This window comes from Centropristis striata, chromosome 5 (assembly GCF_030273125.1).
Source record: "Centropristis striata isolate RG_2023a ecotype Rhode Island chromosome 5, C.striata_1.0, whole genome shotgun sequence".
NCBI classification, from domain to species: domain Eukaryota; kingdom Metazoa; phylum Chordata; class Actinopteri; order Perciformes; family Serranidae; genus Centropristis; species Centropristis striata.
The window spans coordinates 33,663,599-33,683,725 of NC_081521.1; the positions used below are offsets into that span (position 1 = coordinate 33,663,599).

At 39.6% G+C, this 20,127-nt stretch overlaps 3 protein-coding genes across 4 annotated transcripts in view; all 3 read left to right on the forward strand.

Annotated features, from left to right (window-relative positions):
• hoxc10a (homeobox C10a) overlaps nt 1-20,127 on the forward strand; it is an 82,965-nt gene that overhangs the window by 43,248 nt on the left and 19,590 nt on the right. Inside the window, exon 5 of one of the 2 annotated variants that reach the window (XR_009394352.1) lies at nt 7,569-7,778. The gene's annotated coding sequence lies outside the window, so the exon portion shown is untranslated. Of the gene's footprint in view, nt 1-7,568; nt 7,976-20,127 lie in introns of those variants that run through there. The other variant, XR_009394354.1, reaches the window with a different exon arrangement.
• hoxc13a (homeobox C13a) lies at nt 1,515-5,616 on the forward strand. Its single transcript, XM_059332460.1, has 2 exons — nt 1,515-2,178; nt 4,491-5,616. Exons 1-2 carry the CDS (start codon nt 1,515-1,517, stop codon nt 4,745-4,747), a joined length of 921 nt encoding a protein of 306 aa, XP_059188443.1. The 3' UTR covers nt 4,748-5,616.
• hoxc12a (homeobox C12a) lies at nt 12,559-14,526 on the forward strand. The gene is made up of 2 exons (XM_059332461.1): nt 12,559-13,147; nt 14,288-14,526. The coding sequence occupies exons 1-2, from the start codon at nt 12,559-12,561 to the stop codon at nt 14,524-14,526; spliced, it is 828 nt and encodes a 275-aa protein (XP_059188444.1).

Below are 20,127 nucleotides of genomic sequence, written 5' to 3' on the forward strand. Positions count from 1 at the left end.
GTGTAAAATAGTGGCGGGAGGGTTCCTGTGGGAAATAGGTCCTCATTTCTACCGTGCTGTCTAATTGAATAAGTTCTGTAGAGTGTGAAGCTGAAAGCGGCCCCTTGTTCTTCTTTTCGCCTCGAAGCGTCAGCATCCATTTGTATGTTATGAATGAAACGCTTAGGGAAACAAACATCACATGAAATTGTTTAATGGTCACTGTAGTGGTCACGTTATCGCTGATGAAGAGTTTTAGAGAAATGGTCGAGAATATATTATACATTGCGAAATTCCTCCTATCTAAACTAAATGAGTATCATTCATTGTCGGCGATTACTGTAATTATATCTTGAATTGAAAGATTCGCCATGTAGTGAAAGGTAATTTGCGATGATGGTATCTTACCTGAAATTAGCTTTCACCTCGTCCTGTGGCTGTTAATGCTGAGGTGCAACGACACTCATTCAACACATTCGACTTTGCCAATTCTTGTTCTGGTTCTGTCACACAAAACACACACACACACACACACACACACTCACACTCACACACACACACACACCTACACTCAAACAAACACACACACACATACCAAATATTTGTTTTCTTTTTCTTTCTTTTTTTTAACCTGACTGATTAATGAAAATTAAACTTGGTCCAAAAGTTATAATATACTGTATTTAGTTCCCACAATATAAACCGTTGAAAGTCAAAGTTATTACTATACATCATTCTAATGCCCTGCTGGAACGGTAATAGTCCACAGCTAGTCACAGAATGTGATGTGAGCATGTTAATAGGTGACCCAGTGGCAGTTGTATATGGGTTTAAAGGAAATGCGTCCTTCAGGAAAGGAGTGTTGATAAGATTGGACGGAGACACATTTGCCTTGACAGCACTGAATTTATTAATACATAATACTTTGTTATATAAAATATATTAAATTGACTACAGACCGGATGAAATCATTTCCTATTTATTATTACATTTAATAATCAAACTAAACCTCAGCCGGGTCATATCGCTTCCACAGAGTGCAGAGCAGCATTTGCGCACTAATGTGCCAGAAAGCGAGTTAAAAGATTAGATTTAAAGATTTAATTAGAAATGTGTATATATATATATATATTTGTTTTCCATGTATCAACTGTGACATGAATCACATGCATTTATATTATCTGGCAGTCTTCAGAGTCGGCCAAATTTCACAGGTTGTTTTCGTTTACCCCAATCTTAAAAGTATCCAAACTCCCCTTTAAGGGTGTTGGTCTCTGTGATTTAAACCAATGATATGACTCTGTGTTCCGCAAGAAAAAACTGTGACATGTGAGGCAGTGGGTCTTTAAAGGGCTGCTCTGCCCCAACTCACAAGCCCAATCTCGTAGGACTTGTTAGCGTATCACGTGCCAGATTCTTAATGAAGTGGACACACGAGGGTCTCGTGTGCGCATGCGCTTGGTGTAAAATGTAGTTGGAAATGAGGTGTCCGTCTTGGAGTAGTCGACTTTTAAAAAGCATCGGCAGCCCCTGATATGACGACTTCGCTGGTTCTGCATCCACGCTGGGCGGACACCTTGATGTACGTTTATGAAAAAAGCCCGAATGAAAACAACCAGAATAAAAGCCAAACAATGGAGGGACTGAGCAGTAATTGCCCTGCGACCCACTGCAGGGACCTGATGTCGCACCCCGCGCTGGGACGGCATTCTGGCTCCATAGCGACCCACCAGGGCTCCGTCTACTCGGATATTTCCTCTCCAGACACCGGTCGACAGTGTCCCGCTCCTCAAACGTCATCCAGTGCATCTTTGAGCTACGGTTATCCCTTTGGAAACCCATATTACGGCTGTAGATTATCTCATTCGCACAACGTGAACTTGCAGCAGAAGCCATGCTCGTACCATCCCGCAGAGAAATATGCCGAGCCCAGCACAGCGCTGCCCACGGAAGAACTGTCTAGCAGGGCGAAAGAGTTTGCCTTCTACCCGAGTTTCGCCAGTTCATATCAGGCTGTCCCTGGATATCTCGACGTGTCGGTGGTGCCTAGTATCAGTGCCCATCCCGAACCGAGGCACGACGCCTTGATCCCCATGGAGGGCTACCAGCACTGGGCTCTCTCCAATGGCTGGGATGGGCAGGTGTACTGCTCCAAAGAGCAAACGCAGTCAACTCATCTTTGGAAATCACCTTTTCCAGGTTTGTGAAAAATTATGTTTATTTTTTTTCTAAGTCATGCTCCAGGCTGTAATTCATATTTAGTACAGCTGCTTGTATGCTTTTAATACCTGTGTCATCCCATTAAGAAAGCTATTTAAATGTAGTCATTTATTTTTACTCTGCTGAGATGTTATAGCTTACCCTGAATTTTATTGTTAAAGTGTCAATATCAACTTACAGAGAAGTCCAGGGAAACTAAATGTGCTAAATAAACATCCAACTGTCAAACCTTATGTCAGTTATCATATGTCCCTTATGGACTCTGTTAACAGAGGAAGTGATATTTTTCACTTTGACACAAAACAATTCATCATGCATTTTCTTACAAGTGTGTGTGTAAAATCAGAATTGTGTGTTGAAGATTACATTTAGTTGCTTGGTCCTTTAATGGTTAATATACATTCAGAAACGGGGACTTTGCTTTGGACAGTTTGCAGTTTTTCTTGTAAGGAAGTCATATGATGAATTTAGTTTCAGTCACGTAGAATAGGAAGCAACACCAGTGCATACCTTTGCCCCCTTGTTTGACAATATAGTGACTAAGCTAGCCTACTGTGTTTGGATGGTGCCAATAAATCTCAGCGCCCTGCGATGTGTCCATCGTTTCCTGCATATATCAGGATTCTCTTGTACAACATTTGTATTGCATACAAACCTCTTCATCATGTTGCACAGATAGTTCACAGCCACTGATCGGTTCACATTCTATGATTGTGGGCATGCCTTTTTGCTTGACTTACTATCGTATATGTAAGATATCTAATAATGGACACACGGGCCCGGTCAGTATGCAGTTTACAGAGTGTTTACTATACCACTCCTTTTACCACAAAGCTTTATTATCTGTGTGAAGTCTAGCTATTGTAATTTCAGATAAGAAAGTCATCAGACTTCCACTGGACTTCTCACTCGACATTTGCCCCCCTATTTGAAAATACACAAGAGCAAGCCACGCAAGCACGGGCACGCAGTCAAATGCGCGTGCACACATGCACAAAAACACAGGAGCGCGCTGTCCATGTCTTCTGTCTCTCCTCACACATACACTCACACACACACACACACACACACACACACACACACAACCTGACGCACACTATCAAAACACACCAAATGATGCTGTTCATAAAATTAAAAACGGGGAACTCCATTCAGATATACTAAATTTACCTATAACAGAATATTTAACAATACAAGGAATATCATGAAGATACTGTTTTAATATCAATTTTCTACAATAGAGAACCACCATAATGTCATATTTACACGAACTGTGGATAACTATCCACAACCCCTAATTGCAAAATTACACGGGGGTAAAAAGCTCCATGTCTCACAGCTTGCCACTATTTCTCAAGGTATTGCCATACTTGTCCTGTCATGTTTCTCATTGGCTGTCTTGCACTCAGCTCCAGTCTTGGCGAAAGGGGGTAATTCCAGAATTTTTCTTACCTGAACAAATAAGGCACCCACTGCCAAAAGCATCGGGGGCTTTTGAAAAGAACATAGTGGGGGGAAAAGTGTGTCCAGTTTTTTTAAGGGAGATTACAGGTAGTGTTGAAACTGAGTTTAACATAATTAAGTGTCACACTTGTAACTTTGTGATTATTAAAAACTTAATGTTTAATGGCTTTCTCTACATTGTAGAGATAGCATTTTTTATTTTCTGACCAGGCACTGGCCGGCGTATTACACCCACATTGAGACTTGCTGCAGTTTATACACACTCGTACCCCGCAGTTCAATTAAACATCTATACGAGAGATTTATCCAAGATACCCTTAACAAGGTTTCTTGTGTAGTTTAGTAGATAGTCAAACAGAAGATTAAGTATCGACACAGCCTCAGGAAAACATTGATCACTTGCAATGGACAAACAATGGACAATTGTAGTGGCTGTAGCTTGATTATTCATTTACAGAAACAAGTTATAGCCTAACACTGCAACATTATACTTTAGTGAAGTCTTACACGATTTTATAATTGTGTTCTTCTATGTCAGGTGCAGTACACCTGAGATCCTGACTGCGACAAATATTCAGTTATGTCCCCTCCATCCACACCCCCCAACACATACACACACATGCAGAGACATGAACAGATATAAAGCGGAGGTTCCACCTCGGAAATTAAATAATTTTGAAACTATTATTTACTATCGGGTTAAATCGGTGCTTAAAGCTGGTCACTGCTCACTATGTTTAAGAAATACGCCAGTCCTTTTGTTAATTGAAGTATTGCGGTGTTTTTGCGCATAGTCTAATATTTCCCTGGCATTTTTCTTCCTGCAGATGTTGTGCCATTGCAGCCTGAAGTCAGCAGTTACCGCCGTGGGCGTAAAAAACGTGTTCCTTACACCAAGATCCAGCTGAAGGAGCTGGAGAAAGAATATGCAGCCAGCAAGTTCATCACCAAAGACAAGAGAAGGCGCATCTCGGCCGCCACCAACCTCTCAGAGCGTCAAGTCACCATCTGGTTCCAAAACCGGCGAGTCAAGGAGAAGAAATTTGTCAGTAAATCCAAGAGCAATCACATGCACACCACTTGATAAGATCAGCGACCATGCCTTCCAACACATCATGCCATATATTTACCTCTTGCATCAAAAATCGTGGCTGAAGAACATTTTGGGAGAGTGGATTTTTCTTTTTTTTAATTTAACTTCCATCATCTCCATCGACCATGCCACCAAGTCCCCGGTTTTCAAGTTAATGCTGAGATAATGCTCTAAAAACTGTGAAAATATTGAAATTTCACTCCACATTTGTTTTATATGAATGTACATATATAAATATATAATATTTAAAACGATATCTGTATTTCAAAGACAAGTATTGCGTGTTTTTCTTTCATTTTTTTTCTGTTCAAACCAAATCTCAAAAGGACTGTCATTTCTAAGACGTACAACGAGCGGAAAACTGATGTCATTTAAGAAAGATAATCGCCACATGGACATAATTTGTGGCATAATGACACGTTGAACTTGAGACTCATTCAACAAAAAGCTCACAATGGGGACTTTCGAAAAGAAAGAATGATTTTCTTTATTAAATATTCCTTCTGAATTTCAAAAGCTATGTTCCTCTGTGTTCTCTTAAGCTGGGGTAAAACAAAGGCTCCTATGTTGTTAATCTGTATAGTGCAATGCCTTTTTATTTAATTCATATTATCTAGTATGGCGGAACTGTAAACTGGAATATCCCAAGACCTGTATGTTTTCCTTTGTCAGTGAAGGATTCTGTCATGCAACTGGAATGATTGTAAACCATTAAAAGTCAGTGAGTATTACACATAAATGCACAATGGTTTTATTTTGTTTTTGTCTTTGTTAGTGTAGCATTGCAGCTGATCACACGCTTTGTACGAAGCCTGTAATTTCTACTTTCGTGCAGTATGTGAACTGTATTGTGGTGTTGAATTACGTACTGGTAACGTGTTTCATAAATAAATGATGATTATGAAAATGCTTAAATATTCAAGTCAATCAACCTTACTTGCAGCATTTCCTTTCGTTTCAAGTTACACTGGTGTCATTAAGCAGCAGAAAGCTCTAACCGCTTCAGGTTGAATCCATAACATCAGCAGCGGATGAGCAAGTGATGATTTTATGTTGCAAAGTGCTTGATTAAGACTTATTGGCTTCCTGGACTCTTGATAATGGCAGTAAGACAGGATGCAGTGATTACGATTGGATGGCGAGCAGCAAGGCGCCTTTTCTTCTTCTAAAAACACAAATTAATATTTGGACTAATTTTTATTCCAGGTAGAAATATAATACTAAGAATATGATCTTAAGGTTGGCTCAGTTGGGACAAACAGCCGGCGGTTGAAAGAAACTCACGCACTTTATGCCCAATTCTACCCCGCCTGTCCTCCACCCCCAACCGCATTTTTAATCAAAGTGAATGCCAAACATGGTTTTACCTGTTACTTCACAGACGTTCACTTTCAGAATCACCGCAAACAGGCCGAACGGCAATTAAAAGCAATTTATGCCTCAGATTTCACAGAAAAAATTCCTGGCTGACCACAGAATATTATGTTCAGGTCTTTTCATATCCCACAGGTACAAATTAGTTATTGTTGGTATAAAGGGAACATTATTATCCGCACCCTTTTTCTTCCCCGTAACCATACAGTGTATTAAAGTGCCCCACACACTATTTTTTGCTGATCATGCATTCTGTAAGATATTAATAATCCATGCGTAAATTAAAATACTAAACCATGTGCTTGCGTAAATGTACATTTACTTTGTTATAGCGGTGCATCACCGCGCGTAGTTGTATTTTAGTTAAACTTTTTGTAACACTCCAACACACTAGTATGTTATAAAAAACAGGTGAGTTAACAATGAACTTGAGGATGCATCTGATTCTGCAGCCTATATGAGCGCCTTATTTCGTTACTCTAAACACGCATTAATATATTAATACAAGTGCGCTCACACAGACTGCGGAAATCACTCTGACCCTGCATTACAGACACTCAAAGTCTTAATTGTTTTGTTGAGGAATTCTATATTTAAATATTTGGATGGATGCGGATTTCTTTTGTAAATGCCGCCAGTGTTACCAAGCATTTGGCTTTAGTTTCTCAAGTTAGGCTGCACCAGTTACCGTTACGAGTGGAAGTAGAAAGGGGGAAATTATATTATAAATTATTTTCCCAGAGAATCATATTAATCAAAGTTCAAGGTGTTTCGCTTTAAGACTTATGTCTGTCATTTCTGTTTTCTTATTTCTTATCTGAATACACATTTACGTAGATGCAAATTCACGTTAAATGTAAATAAAAATAAACACCCTAAATCCTCTTGATTTTGCTGTAGTCAAATTATTCACGCCTGAGGCCTAAATATTTTTGGGTAAGATGCGTAATGTTGTAACTAGTCCCGAAAACACTATGGGCCAAATATATAGCCTAGTTGTGTTCCTGTTTTGTCTTTTTAAATTTCTCTATAGGCGACTCGTTGGCTGGACTCTGATCACTTTTTCCAGAGCTTTTGAGTTTGCTGATTAGAATCCAAGCCGTCAGACTTGAGGTTTTTGTTTGTCTGCTTCCTGGATTTACAAACCTTGTGGAAAGTTCTGGGTCTCCTGATTTACCCTTGACCATGACTATGCAGTCACTTTGACCTTGACATCACAGCAGATTGTGAATAATAAATAAGGGGGCTGGACACCAATACTGGCGGTTTGTTTGTAGGCAAACAAGGTGCTATTTCCCTGTCTAGACAGCCGGGCTTAATGACATGCCATAAATACATAAAAAAAGGGGAAGTGTAGCGATATCCTCTGACCTGCATTTCTGACCATCTCTCAGAGCTGGACATTAACATTTGGGCTCTTTTCTTTTGTGTTTTGCAGAAGTCTCTTAAAAGTAGTTGCTCTGGCCAATGCACTCTGGAAGCACCAATGGTTTCATTCACTCATCATGAGGTGTGTTATTGACCACGGAGGACAGGTAGGACTTTTGACGTCTCACACCAACACCAGTAATCTGCAGCAAGCAGCCATAGTGTCCACACATCGAGAGGAAATGATAATACGACGTCGCCCACAATATAACGATTAAAGGTATGGCCGTTTTCTTCCTACTATGGCAGCAGGCCGCCGTGGACTTTGTTTTATGACTGTTTAGATCTCAGCAAACGCTGGGCATGGGACAGACAAAACTAACTGATATTAATATGATTTGTACTTCACTTTCCAAATTATTTTCAAAGTAAAGGGAGCGCAGCGGTGATGAAGTTGACAAGATATTTGGTATATTTTAGATGTATTTGATATTTTTTTACTCCTGATATTTAAGAACATTAAAGCAGAAATTATGTTTTTGTTTAAGTTGCGTAGCATTATATTAAATATTTGCCACATAATACCTAAAACAACACAGTACAATAAAATCAGCAAAACATTCAAATTATTATTTTAGGTGTACTTCAATTTCTTTAAAATGTAAAAGAATATTTAAATTATAATGTGTATTTCGAAACAATAGACATTTCACAAAACAGACATATCCACTAACGCATATTTAAAATAGTTTTATAACTTTAAAGGAAAATCTGTAGTTATGTTCCATTTGCAAAACACTCGAATACACAAAGTTTCCTGAAAGTTTTTTTGCTTTTTCTGGTTTAAGTAGGTATCAAAATAATGAAATAGCTACACGGCCTGGATTAACATTTACCATGCCGAACAAAGAAAGAACAATAATAAACTCATTAAACCAGGCACCATCTTTTCAAATTAAAACACAAAATAAATCAAACCAAAAGTTTTAAGACGATTTGCACCCTCATCAGCCGTTGATTTTTATCTTAAAAATATAAAAAGTATAAAAAGTTGCATTGCCTTTGGTTGTGTGTGTGTGTGTGTGAGAGAGAGAGAGAGTGTGTGGAGGCGTAAAAGCTGCAGGCCGCTGTCAGCCAGACACATGAGACAGGGGGCTGATAACCTCTGGTGGTGACCAGAGGAAAATATCAGGAAGTGCTGCAGCTGAGTATAATTTAGGGACATTTTCGTTCAGTGGATTTGTTGTTTGTTTGTTATGACTCATTTAACCCAGTGTCGGCGCTTCTGTTTCATTGCGTTTGACAGCATTTATGAAATATGAAGTTGATAGTTATTTTTATTTAAATGCATAAGATTTTTTTCTGTTTCTGTTCAAAGTTTAAGGCCTGCTTATAGGGAATACACCAGATATAGAAGTTCCAATGAAGCCCCGCGAGTCCTCAGGGGTTTCAGCTACTTTGTCACGGGATTGTTGTTTACATTTAAATTTACATGAATGTATTGGAGGCATTTCTTTGTGGTTTGATCTGTTGTTGGAATATACCCGATTATGTGAAGTCACATGTCGGAACAGTATAGAAAAGAAAGAACCAGTGCTTCCACGTGAAAGTTTTGATTTATTTCTGTCTTTGCATTTATGGTTTTTGGCCATAAGAATATATTTCACACATTTGATAGAACTGTTGTTGTGAAATGTCACATTGCGTTAAAGCGTTTTAAATTGTTTATCCCATCCGACTGACAACATGAGCGACGTTTGTTTTAAAAGTTGATAATTTATGAATCATGAATCTTGTAGTGGATGAACAATCGAAGTTTTCCCCCCGGATATACATACATATTACACACACACTCGAACACACACACACACACGAACACACACACACACACACACACACACACACACACACACACACACACACACACACACACACACACACACACATATTAAAGTTGTTGATTCTAGAATTGCAAATAAAATTCGAAAATAGTTAAAAATTAGTAAGTATTATAGAATATTTTAGCAAATACAAGTTCAAATGCATTAGACGCATTGGCTTTAATATAATCACTAGAATGCGATGTAACATATGTACATAGGAATCTCACATGCTGAAGGATTATTAATGTGTTTTACAATTTTATAGAGCCATTGTGTGTTACAATTTTATATATATTTGAAGGTAAATAATATATATTTTTTTTAAATTTAAAACTATGGGCTATCCTTAAACAATTTAAAGTAATGGAATGCATATTTGTTCCAAAGCTTAATAAGAGAGTGTGGCAAAGCCGCCTGAAATATCGTCTGTTGTAAACAAATGAAAAAGATCAACCAAAGCTTTTAACTTAAACGTTAGCACTTTTGTGGCTTCTTTAGCCTTCCCTTGGCGGTTTGTTTTCCTTGAAGGAAGCTTTAAAAGGGTTGCACAGGGCTATAACTGTGGCAACCTGCCTGCAGAGAATCAAAGAGGGAAAAGGAAAGAAAAGCCCTTTGTTTAGGCTATTGCCCTGTCTGGACAGGACCAGTGGATTCCAGGAGGGTAATTTCAATATCGAGCAGACAGTGTACTAGACAGTGACCTTGACAGTGCTATTTGCTCGGTTTACCAAGTTCTTTTTTAACAGCATATTTTCATTTTGCTAAATGAGATTACAGGGCCCTAAAGCCCACGGTCACATATGACATCATAGCTCAGCTAAAAGATGCACTGAACAGACGACCAGTTGTTTGAATGTGAAATTCGGATTTGTGGGAGCTCTGGATCGGAGGCGTGGAGAGGCGAGGCAAGGAGGCGCAACACATGGCCTCTTTCTCCGAGGTAAAGTGGCGATTTAAGCCTGCACGTTACTCACTCCCTGGATGAGCATCCGGGCCATTTTGTTGTAAACATCACACTGCACTGTTTTGTTCTTGGTTGCTGATATAATAACACAAGATGTGATGCCAAGGCACCCCATTGCTCCTCATCAGAGTGAGGCACAAGATATTATATTGGATTGATGTTGTGCTGCATTGCGAGACTCACTAACTAGATGCAAGAATGTGCAGTGATCGGAGAGGGACAGAATGAAAGCGCAGCGGATCCCTGAGAGCTTCTCCAGTTTAAACATTTGATATTTGTCTTTCTATTTAAGGCTAGAGCTAGGCCCTGTGCCTTTGGGTTAGATAGGATACACGGTCACAAGTGACGGATACAGCTATCAAATATCGGCTGACTTGCAAATCGTTTCCAAACCAATGTTTAAATGAATGCTATGTCTCACATAACACTTCATTGGCGCATTTGTAGCACGTAACCAGCCCCAGTCAGCACGCATGTGCACGATGCTGTAACCCTACTCTTTTTTTGTTAATCCCTAACTCCATAATATCAATTAATAATTAATTAAATAAGTCTGTTTATTTTTTATTATTTGGACTCTTATCAATAATTTTATTTTCAGGGCACTAGTTCAGGGAGATGATGAGCTGCGTTTTAAACCAGTGAAATATCTATCTGCGCATCTTGGAATATATTCACATTATTTTTTATGACTCGGCTGTTAGTCCTCCCTTTAAGCTGCCACTGCTTTATTCTATTTTATAGATTCTAATTTCTACTTCTTTTATGTATTTAAATGGAGTATTTGAGTTCAATATCAAGTTCAACCCACCCTGACTCTGCCTCGTGAACTTGAGTGGATTGACGGCGTGTGTGCTTGGTTATATTTAGGGAATCCGTGTCATTGATGAGTGAAACTTTTTGTCCTTGAAGTAGTGAGACTTTTTTAATTGCCATAATTGAGACATAAGATGCTCCCCGCTGCTGAGTTATGAAAACTTTTCAGATCCATAAATTGATTTAGTCTTATATGTAGTGGAGGGGAGGGGTGGGGTAAATTATGAATCCATAAAGGGAAAGAGGGATTCACAAAATAGTTGCAGGACTGATATAATATAAATGCATATGGGAAATCTTTTTACATTTATTTTTCAATTAATAAGGAGTCTGTAGACCCGGGGGAGGGTCAGTCATAAGAATATGGTTGCTCATCTAAGCGCCCACAAACATTATCCTCAAAGACTACATCAGAAATTCTTGCGCCAGCTGTTGGCTGAAAGCCTACATCCTTTACACATCATGCATTTTCAGTAGTGAAGTGTCTGAAAAGTTTTTTTTATTATTTGTAAAAAGAGGCCTCTGTCAGAGGAGAGGCATGACTGCTGTGTTGTATGTCACATATTTGTTCAGTGTCTTCTTCGCTGCATCTACAAATCAACTAATTAGCGAGATATAAAGCAGAGACTCTGGGCTGATTGAATCAGTTAAGTGCCCTCTGATATCTTGTAAAATTCATATAAAAGAATTGTGAGAGGTATAACAATCCCACCAGAGTTTGGCTGTGAACGTTTATTGGAGGTATCTGTTAAAGTTGTTCATGTGAGGTGTACTAGGGAATATTATGTGAAATATACCCTCTTAAAGTAACCTTGTAGAATATCGTCCTCTTTTACAGAGCCAGTGGCTTCAACCTGCTGACCCCGTTACTGTAAATATGAGTAGAGTGCGGCAATGAGCATCAGTCTTTTCTTAAAACAAGCTTGTAAAATTGGGACATCACAGCTTTATATGACATGGAATTCAACCATAATTTGCTAGAAAACAAGATGTCATATGCACCCTCTCCTTCAAGAAAAATAGTTTTCATAAGAAATAGCATTTTAAAAAGTTTTGCCAGCTTATAAAGATATTAAACGAGGCCATGGACAGTTCCATGAGTGTAAAAGGAGAAGCAGCCTGGACTCCTTTTGGACTCAGCGTGACTCAAGTGGAGAAAAACAAGATTCTAGATTTTTAATAAAAGGTTTATAGTATTTTTAAAAAGCATATAAACCTCTGTAATACAGAAGTTAATGTTTTGTTTTGTCTGAGATGGACCGAGTGGGTGGTACCATGTGTAGCAGAAGTTAGCTGGACACGTGGTCTGAGGATAGCCAATCAGGAGCCCCTCCAGGTTTAACTATGTTAAATGTCAGATTGCAATAAACTAGAAGCTGTTGGTCGGGCCCGCGGAAATGGGCGAGCATAATCTCCTTAATCCAGGGTTTGTGGGACCTTTGGTAAACATCCACACTGGAGACACATTTTACTTTCCGAATTTTAGAGCCTCAGGGGGACAACTGGCGGGGCTACCGTCGCTCTCCTACCCGAGAAGGGACAATGTTTGCTCCCTCCCGTGGAATCCTTCGGAGCCGTGCAATGGATACTCTCAATCCTACTTTAGCAGCCCCGTGTCTATTAACCCTTCCTTCAATCGGTCGTGTGAAATTAGCAGACCAGAAGAGGGTAAATGTTACTACAACAACGGCAACGGGAACAGGGAGACCTGTTCAGGTGGCAGCAGCCTCAAACGAGAGGATAGGGCGAGAGACACATCATCATTAACATCTGACCACGGGATGCACAGTGGAATTGGCAGCACAGCCGCCTTCTCCAAATATGATTATGGGACCGAGCAGCTAACGCAAGACCCGCCATCCTGTCAGTCAATGGAGTCCGACTCCAGCTCCTCTCTGCTCAACGAGGGCAGCAAGCCTCCATCCAGCGACACACAGACCCTGGTGTCACCGGGAAGCCATTCAAGCAACATAGCCGCAGGCGGAGGTGGGTGCTATTTATTTTTAAACACATTTATCACAAGTGTACGTTCATAGTATTTATAAGGTACTTGCACATAGCGTGCAGTTGCGGTATTACACCGTCATTAGAGCTCGTTATCTTGATGCACACTTTGCAGCCTATAGATCAGCCTGCAGGGTACTTGCGTGGTGTGCAAACGCCGCTAGGGGTTGCCCTAAAATGCCTCAGACGCCATGTGGTTGTGTACAGTTACAGATAACCTCACCAAACTATAATGCCCAGCAGCTTTTGAACAAGTGATCGGCTCTGTCATTGCATTTCCACACCTGAAACGACAACTAGTGATTCAGGGATATAAATGTGTGGTGTATTGTTGCACTTTGTGCAAACAAATTAGCGCAGTGATTTAAAGAGGAGAGGCGCTTTGGTTGACTGCATTGAATAGAGAGAGTTTTCTTTTTAATGACTCGTAAACGGAATTAATATCTGTCGCTGTGTACTCAAGAGTCATTTAATATGCTCTGAAACTCGCAAATAAGTAGGGTATTTGCAAGCACTGCTTAATTATCACGTTAATGCTACTTTAACTACGACAATAAAACTTCCTATGACACAAGCCGCTGTATATTGGTGGTCTCAATAAAGACGGTTGAAAAATATAAAGTAAACACTTATGAGCAAAAATTGCACAAAATTGTGCATGTTATGATGATGTAGATATTGGGTTTGAGATCAGTTGTGTCCAGGCAGAGATCAAAACAAATCCAGTGTGGCTGTGTGTTGTGTTGAGGAAGTGACAGCTTCCAGGGGCGTCAATTTTCTAAACCATAATACAAAGCAGGATCCCTACGTCTGGGATCTTTTGCAAAACACAGAAATCCTCTGACACAAACACTGTCATTTCCGCGGCTGCAGACTATGTAGGAAGTGCATCATCATTATAATGTAATTTAACTTCTAGACAGGGCTTTCTGATTACTCTCTAGTTTATACTGCTAAAAATGAATATTAAATGCACTTAGCCCACAGTAAGGCAATAACCCAAGCTTCCCTTAGACAACTGACGCCCCCGTAGGCTCCTCATAACCTTGGAAGTGACCGTGATTTTGCAACTGTGGTGACTAATTCGTTGTATGCCCCCTCCTCCTCCTCCCTCTCCTCCAGGCGCCCCGTGGTACCCGATGCACACTCGGACCAGAAAGAAGCGTAAACCGTATTCCAAACTTCAGCTGGCTGAGCTAGAAGGTGAATTCATGCTGAATGAGTTCATCACTAGGCAGCGGCGGAGGGAGCTCTCCGACCGTCTGAACCTCAGCGACCAACAAGTGAAGATCTGGTTCCAGAACCGCAGGATGAAGAAGAAGAGACTCATGCTGAGGGAGCAAGCTTTGGCCTACTTTTAGAGATGCGGCAGGAGGTGAATCGATAGGCAGTAAAAGCCAAGCCTTCTACGCTCCCTTAGGTCTTATTTCAATGCATGCACTCATCTATCCATCTTTTACATTGCAGGAAATTATTACAACATTTTCTGATATTATTTTTTCTCAAAGGTGCGGGCAACACATGCCCAAAACAAGCCACTATCTGGCATTCAAAGCTATAATTTACATGTCAGTGAGACTGCCTTTATGTTTGGTACAGTCGCACAAAAAGCTGTAAGAATGTGTTTTTCTGTGTAGGATGCATCTCTTGGTTTTCCTGATTTGACAAGAAATCAGTCACATGTAAACCACGCGAAATGTGTCGAGCCAATAGCTCAGTATGGGATGATGCATTATGACAACATCCTTTTGTTCCATTTTTAGTCAGAGAATATAAGGCGGGAGCAGAGCCACTTTGTAAAATCTCAAAATACGCCTAAAAATAGGAGTGAAGTCAGAAAGACAGAGAAGCCTGACTGGAGACGCATCCGCGCAATAATTTCTCTGAGGTTATGAACTGATTAAGACGAATCTGCCTCCCGGTTGCTAAATACTTCAACTATAATTTGTTGGGTAAGAGGAACATCATCCTTATCTCCTCTCCTTAGTTTTCCCCACGCTTAGTGGGCACGTTCACGGTCACGGGCAGGAAGTCTGGGAGTCTGCATGAGGAGAGGGAGGACTAAAACCGCAATGTAATCCCTATCGATATCTTTATGACTGCGCAATGAAAAAAAAAGGAAAAAAATAATTGCCATGACTTTGTTCATGTGCTAACAAGTTTCTAAAGGTATTTTTCTTACTTTTATTACCTTTCAACTTGTCCTTACGACAACCACAGAATCCTGCATGGGTTGCATTTCTTTAGTTGAGTGAGATCACCGTTTGAATACGGTTTTGAGCTGCTATTAGAAGTCCACGTCCAGATTGTGCCCGTTAAAAATAGTGTGTTCAACAACAAACTTGCCAAGATCTGTAATGGAAATATTCACTAGTACAAGAGCATTTTAGGCCAACTTGGTTAAACAAGGGAACCGCCTGAAGTTGCAAATGGGCGAGAGGATGATACGATTTTAGGCCCGAAAGAGCATTTCTTAAACTTGGTGCTCATTATAAAATAAATATGTAGAAATTTAGAAAAGTTAATTATAGGCCTATGTGTGCTCCCTTAATTCGGGGCGAATGCAGTGCATCATCTGTCATGTATAATGAGTAAGCTATAGCAGTGAAATGTATTTGCAGCATGTTATTGATGTGAAATAGCTATAAGTCATGTTCTGCGGGCCACTTTTTCTGTAGGTGACTTTTTTATACTTTTATTTTCTGAACAAATCAAAAGCGAACACAACCTTAAACATTTTGACACAAACGTCTACAAAGAATGTATTATTATTATAATAATTATTATTATTATTGTTAGGATGGGAGGACGGGGGGCCTATTAGGCCTACTAATTGTTCTTGCTCCTTGCAACATGCTCAGTGTTGTCCTTTTCCTTACCTTGTACTCGTGTATAACTTTGTAAAATGAAATTACCTATGTTACAATTTGCATCCTGTTTGAGGATCCCTTATCGCTATGTAATAGTGCGTTATGTTATTGATCGTCTTGTACAATATCGCATTCCATATAGCCTATTTGTGGTTGTGAGGGTTGGAAATGTAGGCCTATTATATCATACTGCCAAGAATGGATATAAGAAATGGTATGCAAAAAGTTTTACCATCCATGACATTTAAAGAAACCCTGTTTCAGTGTAATAGTTGTTTGTTATCGTTCTTTTATTTCGTCCCTCATTGCATTCCCTTCTTTGCGCTTGTAAGGATTGCTACGTTGTCTTGTAAAAGTAATAATGATATGAATGTATATGCGTAAGATCTTCAATAAACAGAATATTGAAACGTTTATTGGTGTCACCTCAGTCTGTCATTAGGTTGCCTCTCTGAATGGTCTGCTTTAAAACCAGCTTTTCTGAGTGTTGACTGGTGGCATTATTTTATTAGACGTGACCTGTAACACAGTTTAAAAATACATGTGTCCAACACAGTGAAATTAACATTAATGGGACATTTGGAAGTATTTGAGAGGGTGTTCCTTGCCACATAATTGTACATGCTGTGAACTATAATCAATAGGAGCCCACACAGGTTGGTCCTGTTTTATTATGGCTGCTCAGATACAAAGGTATAGGCTAAAGGTAGCCATGATGTCTTTCCATGCAAAATGGCGGCTAGATGCATACAACCCCCAATCTTGCATTGAATATTATTTATATTTTATTGCAGTATGACATACTATTACAAATATACAATAACTAAATTCGATTTAAAAAAGTATTTTTCACATTTTCTTCTGAAGTCTTGTGGTTTCCCTTGAAGTTCGACCTAATCAATGTCACCGGTATGCTACAAGCCTATAACAGCGCAGCTAAACACGCAACAGCTCTGTAAAGCAGTAATAGGGTTACACCCCAGTGCTCCATATAGTCAAGCCTGTTGGACTGGCTGTCCACAGTGTCTTGTGGTTGAATTAGTGTTTTAAACATATTATAATCGCAAATCAACCCCTGGACTATAATAACACACACACACACATCGGATACAAATGGCACACAGTTATACAAAACGACACAATGAATCCATATGTAAATACAAAGCTCTCCCTACTGGCAAGGACGTGTAAAGCAATGCAGGGCTGTGCAGTGTTTTCCTATCGGCTAACTAAGCATTAATAAGTTAGTCTCCAACTGCTTGTAGCCTTCGTTGTGGTGCAGCAGGCCCACTGGAAACTGTTTACTGTCAGTGTTGAGATCAGATGTTGCCTTTTCAGTGAACTGTGAACGGCCGCTGCTGCAACCGGCCTTCCTCAGTTAGTCTGATCACAACACAAATACACACATGTAAGATGACATTAGAAAACCACATTATACACTCCTTTTGACGCTCTATCAGATTCTGGTTCGAATGTTTATCAAGTAAGCTATATTTAAGAATCAGTGTGGTTGCGACAGCCGATAGAAACTCTATTTGAGCTGATAGTATTGCTTCAGTACGAAACTCTTGTATCTCATAATAGTAATAGCTACTGTAGTGATGCTGACAGAAGCCTGTGACATTTGTGCCTGTTTACCTTACTGCAAACCTCCACCTTCCTCACATCAACTAAAAATACCATTTTTATGTATTCGTTGACATAGTGCACTATAGTTCTTTATGTATTCTACATGCAGTATATGTAAAGGATGAATATAAGAGTATAACAGTAATATCCTCAGTGAGAGAAAAGGGCCGCCTGGACGCGCAGCTATTCGATCGGGCACAAGGCGTCAGTTTGAAGATATCAAAAATAGTATTTACTTAATGCTGGCTACATCTGTGAATCCTATGATCAAATAATGGCAATTACTCAAATTCTTTTTAAAATATATAATATGTCTAGTCAAAATGTGATGACATACAAATATATGGCATCCAGTGGTTTTATCTTTGGGAAAGTGTTCTTCACGTACCTTTACGCATCTGGTTAAAAGTGGTTTGAATAATTCTATCATTTCATTCACCAACTAGTATTTAAACATGGATATCAGATGAAATACTAACATCTGAATTTAAATAAATTTCTCCGTATAATAGGAAAAATACAGGCGTAATGGTATGATATACAGCCTTTTACGCACTGACGACAACAGTCATATGTCCGTGTATGTTTTAATTCCAGATATCCACACAGCTTTGGTTTTGAAGTGGCGCCAGGCTGATGCAAAAAGCAACCGCAAGTGTACCAATTATTTGCTGTGGTACTGTAATAACCAAGACTATGAAATAATACTGAGGAGATCTTAAATTGTGTGGATTGAATTTGATCATCCAGAGGACATCATTCATAACAACTCCAATCTTTTTATCCCATCAAACGCGCTGTTGGTCATGAAAGGGGATAAACTATGGTCTGATGTTTGTGTTGCCTTGTTAAATGAGTTGGAGGAGAATAATAGATGCAAAATGCACCATGACGCTCCTGGCTGTCCTGCAGCACCTCAGCCATTATTTATAAAAGAAATCTTCAAGGTCAATTATGTTACAAATATTGTCTAAAAAACTTGAGAAACTATGGCCGTATACGCGCTGATGAAATTGAAACATTAACAATTGCAATTATTTAATTAATATTAATTATTTATATTTCTAGTTTATAAGCTGATGTGTTTGTAAAAACGCAAAACAATCTGGTGGTATGGAAAAGTGAGCGAGAGAGAATAGAGACTAGCCAGGACGCATATTTTGTAATGTAAATACAAACGGTAGTAATTAACGTATAATCTTAAAACTCCAGCAACTAAAATTTGCATAATTTGTGAATACAAATGTGCTTTGACAACGAGGAAACTGGCGTCAGTATCTAAACCACCCGCAACATTGAGCACAGCGTGATTCCTGCTTTCTACCAAGAATAAATGATGCAAACAGAGGTTTGTTCTTTTACAGGCCAGTTAGGTGATTCCTGTGTAAAACGGTGGGATTATTTGGACTGAGGAACATGGCAGCCTGGCCTTTGAACGGTGCCAAACGGATATCTGAACATGTAGTTTTAACTTGAACTTCAAACCAGACTTACCTGCTTATGTCACGCTTGCCTTTTCTATTGTATAGTATTTCTTCAGATATTTCTGTGCTTTATTTTGCTTTTGCTTGTGACTTATAATCTTGTCCGGGAAGCGTTTTTGAGAGCTTTCACCACTAAACCACTAAACATTGTGTGCGTCTTTACCTGCCATCCTTTCTCCTCAACAGTTAAAATTGATCACTGCAGAGCAGCTAATATTAATGCTCACTTTTCTGTCCTGTCTGCATTTTAATGATTATATATGCAGTCTTATTCACTACACAGGATTAAAAAAACCCTCAATGGGAACCATTGCGGAAAACCTCAGGATATTTGGATTGTAAAACAGGATGAAATCTCAGTTGGCTTTGCAGGTCTTTACAATAGGTCTTTTACTGCTCTTGAACACTTTTGACTTTGAGACTGGCTAAATCTGTTTATGGCGGCCTGTCTCCGCGTCCCAAAGGTCAGTGAGCTTCACAGTGCCCTTCGCAGAGAACTTGTGTGGCATGTGGTCTACGTCCCCCGCCACCCCTCTGCCGTTTATGGTACGAAGCTGGCTAGAGAAATAGAAAGCAATGTTATTCCTACTAAAGTGTGTGCGTGCGTGCGTGTGTGGGGGTGGGGGGTGGAGGAGTGTGTGGACGTGCGTGAGAGTGCAGGGGGAGCGTGTGTGTGTGTTTTGCAGCAGTGTTAATGTGATAGAGAACGAGAGGATAGGTAGAATGCTTAACATGAAAGATCCATATCGTTTCGCTCCTTTCAGAACTGCTATATATTGATTTTGACATGATTTGAAATGAGTTCTCTATGAGCTCCATTTTTCTGAAATGTACTGTCTTATCAATTTGTTTTTCAATAGCATCACACGTCAAACAACCCCTTAATACGGCGCGTGAAGGCTTCATTGCTGCCTTGGATGAGCCGGATTCCTCTTAGAGCAGTTGTCCCTGATGGAAAGAAACAAATAACTGCCATTGC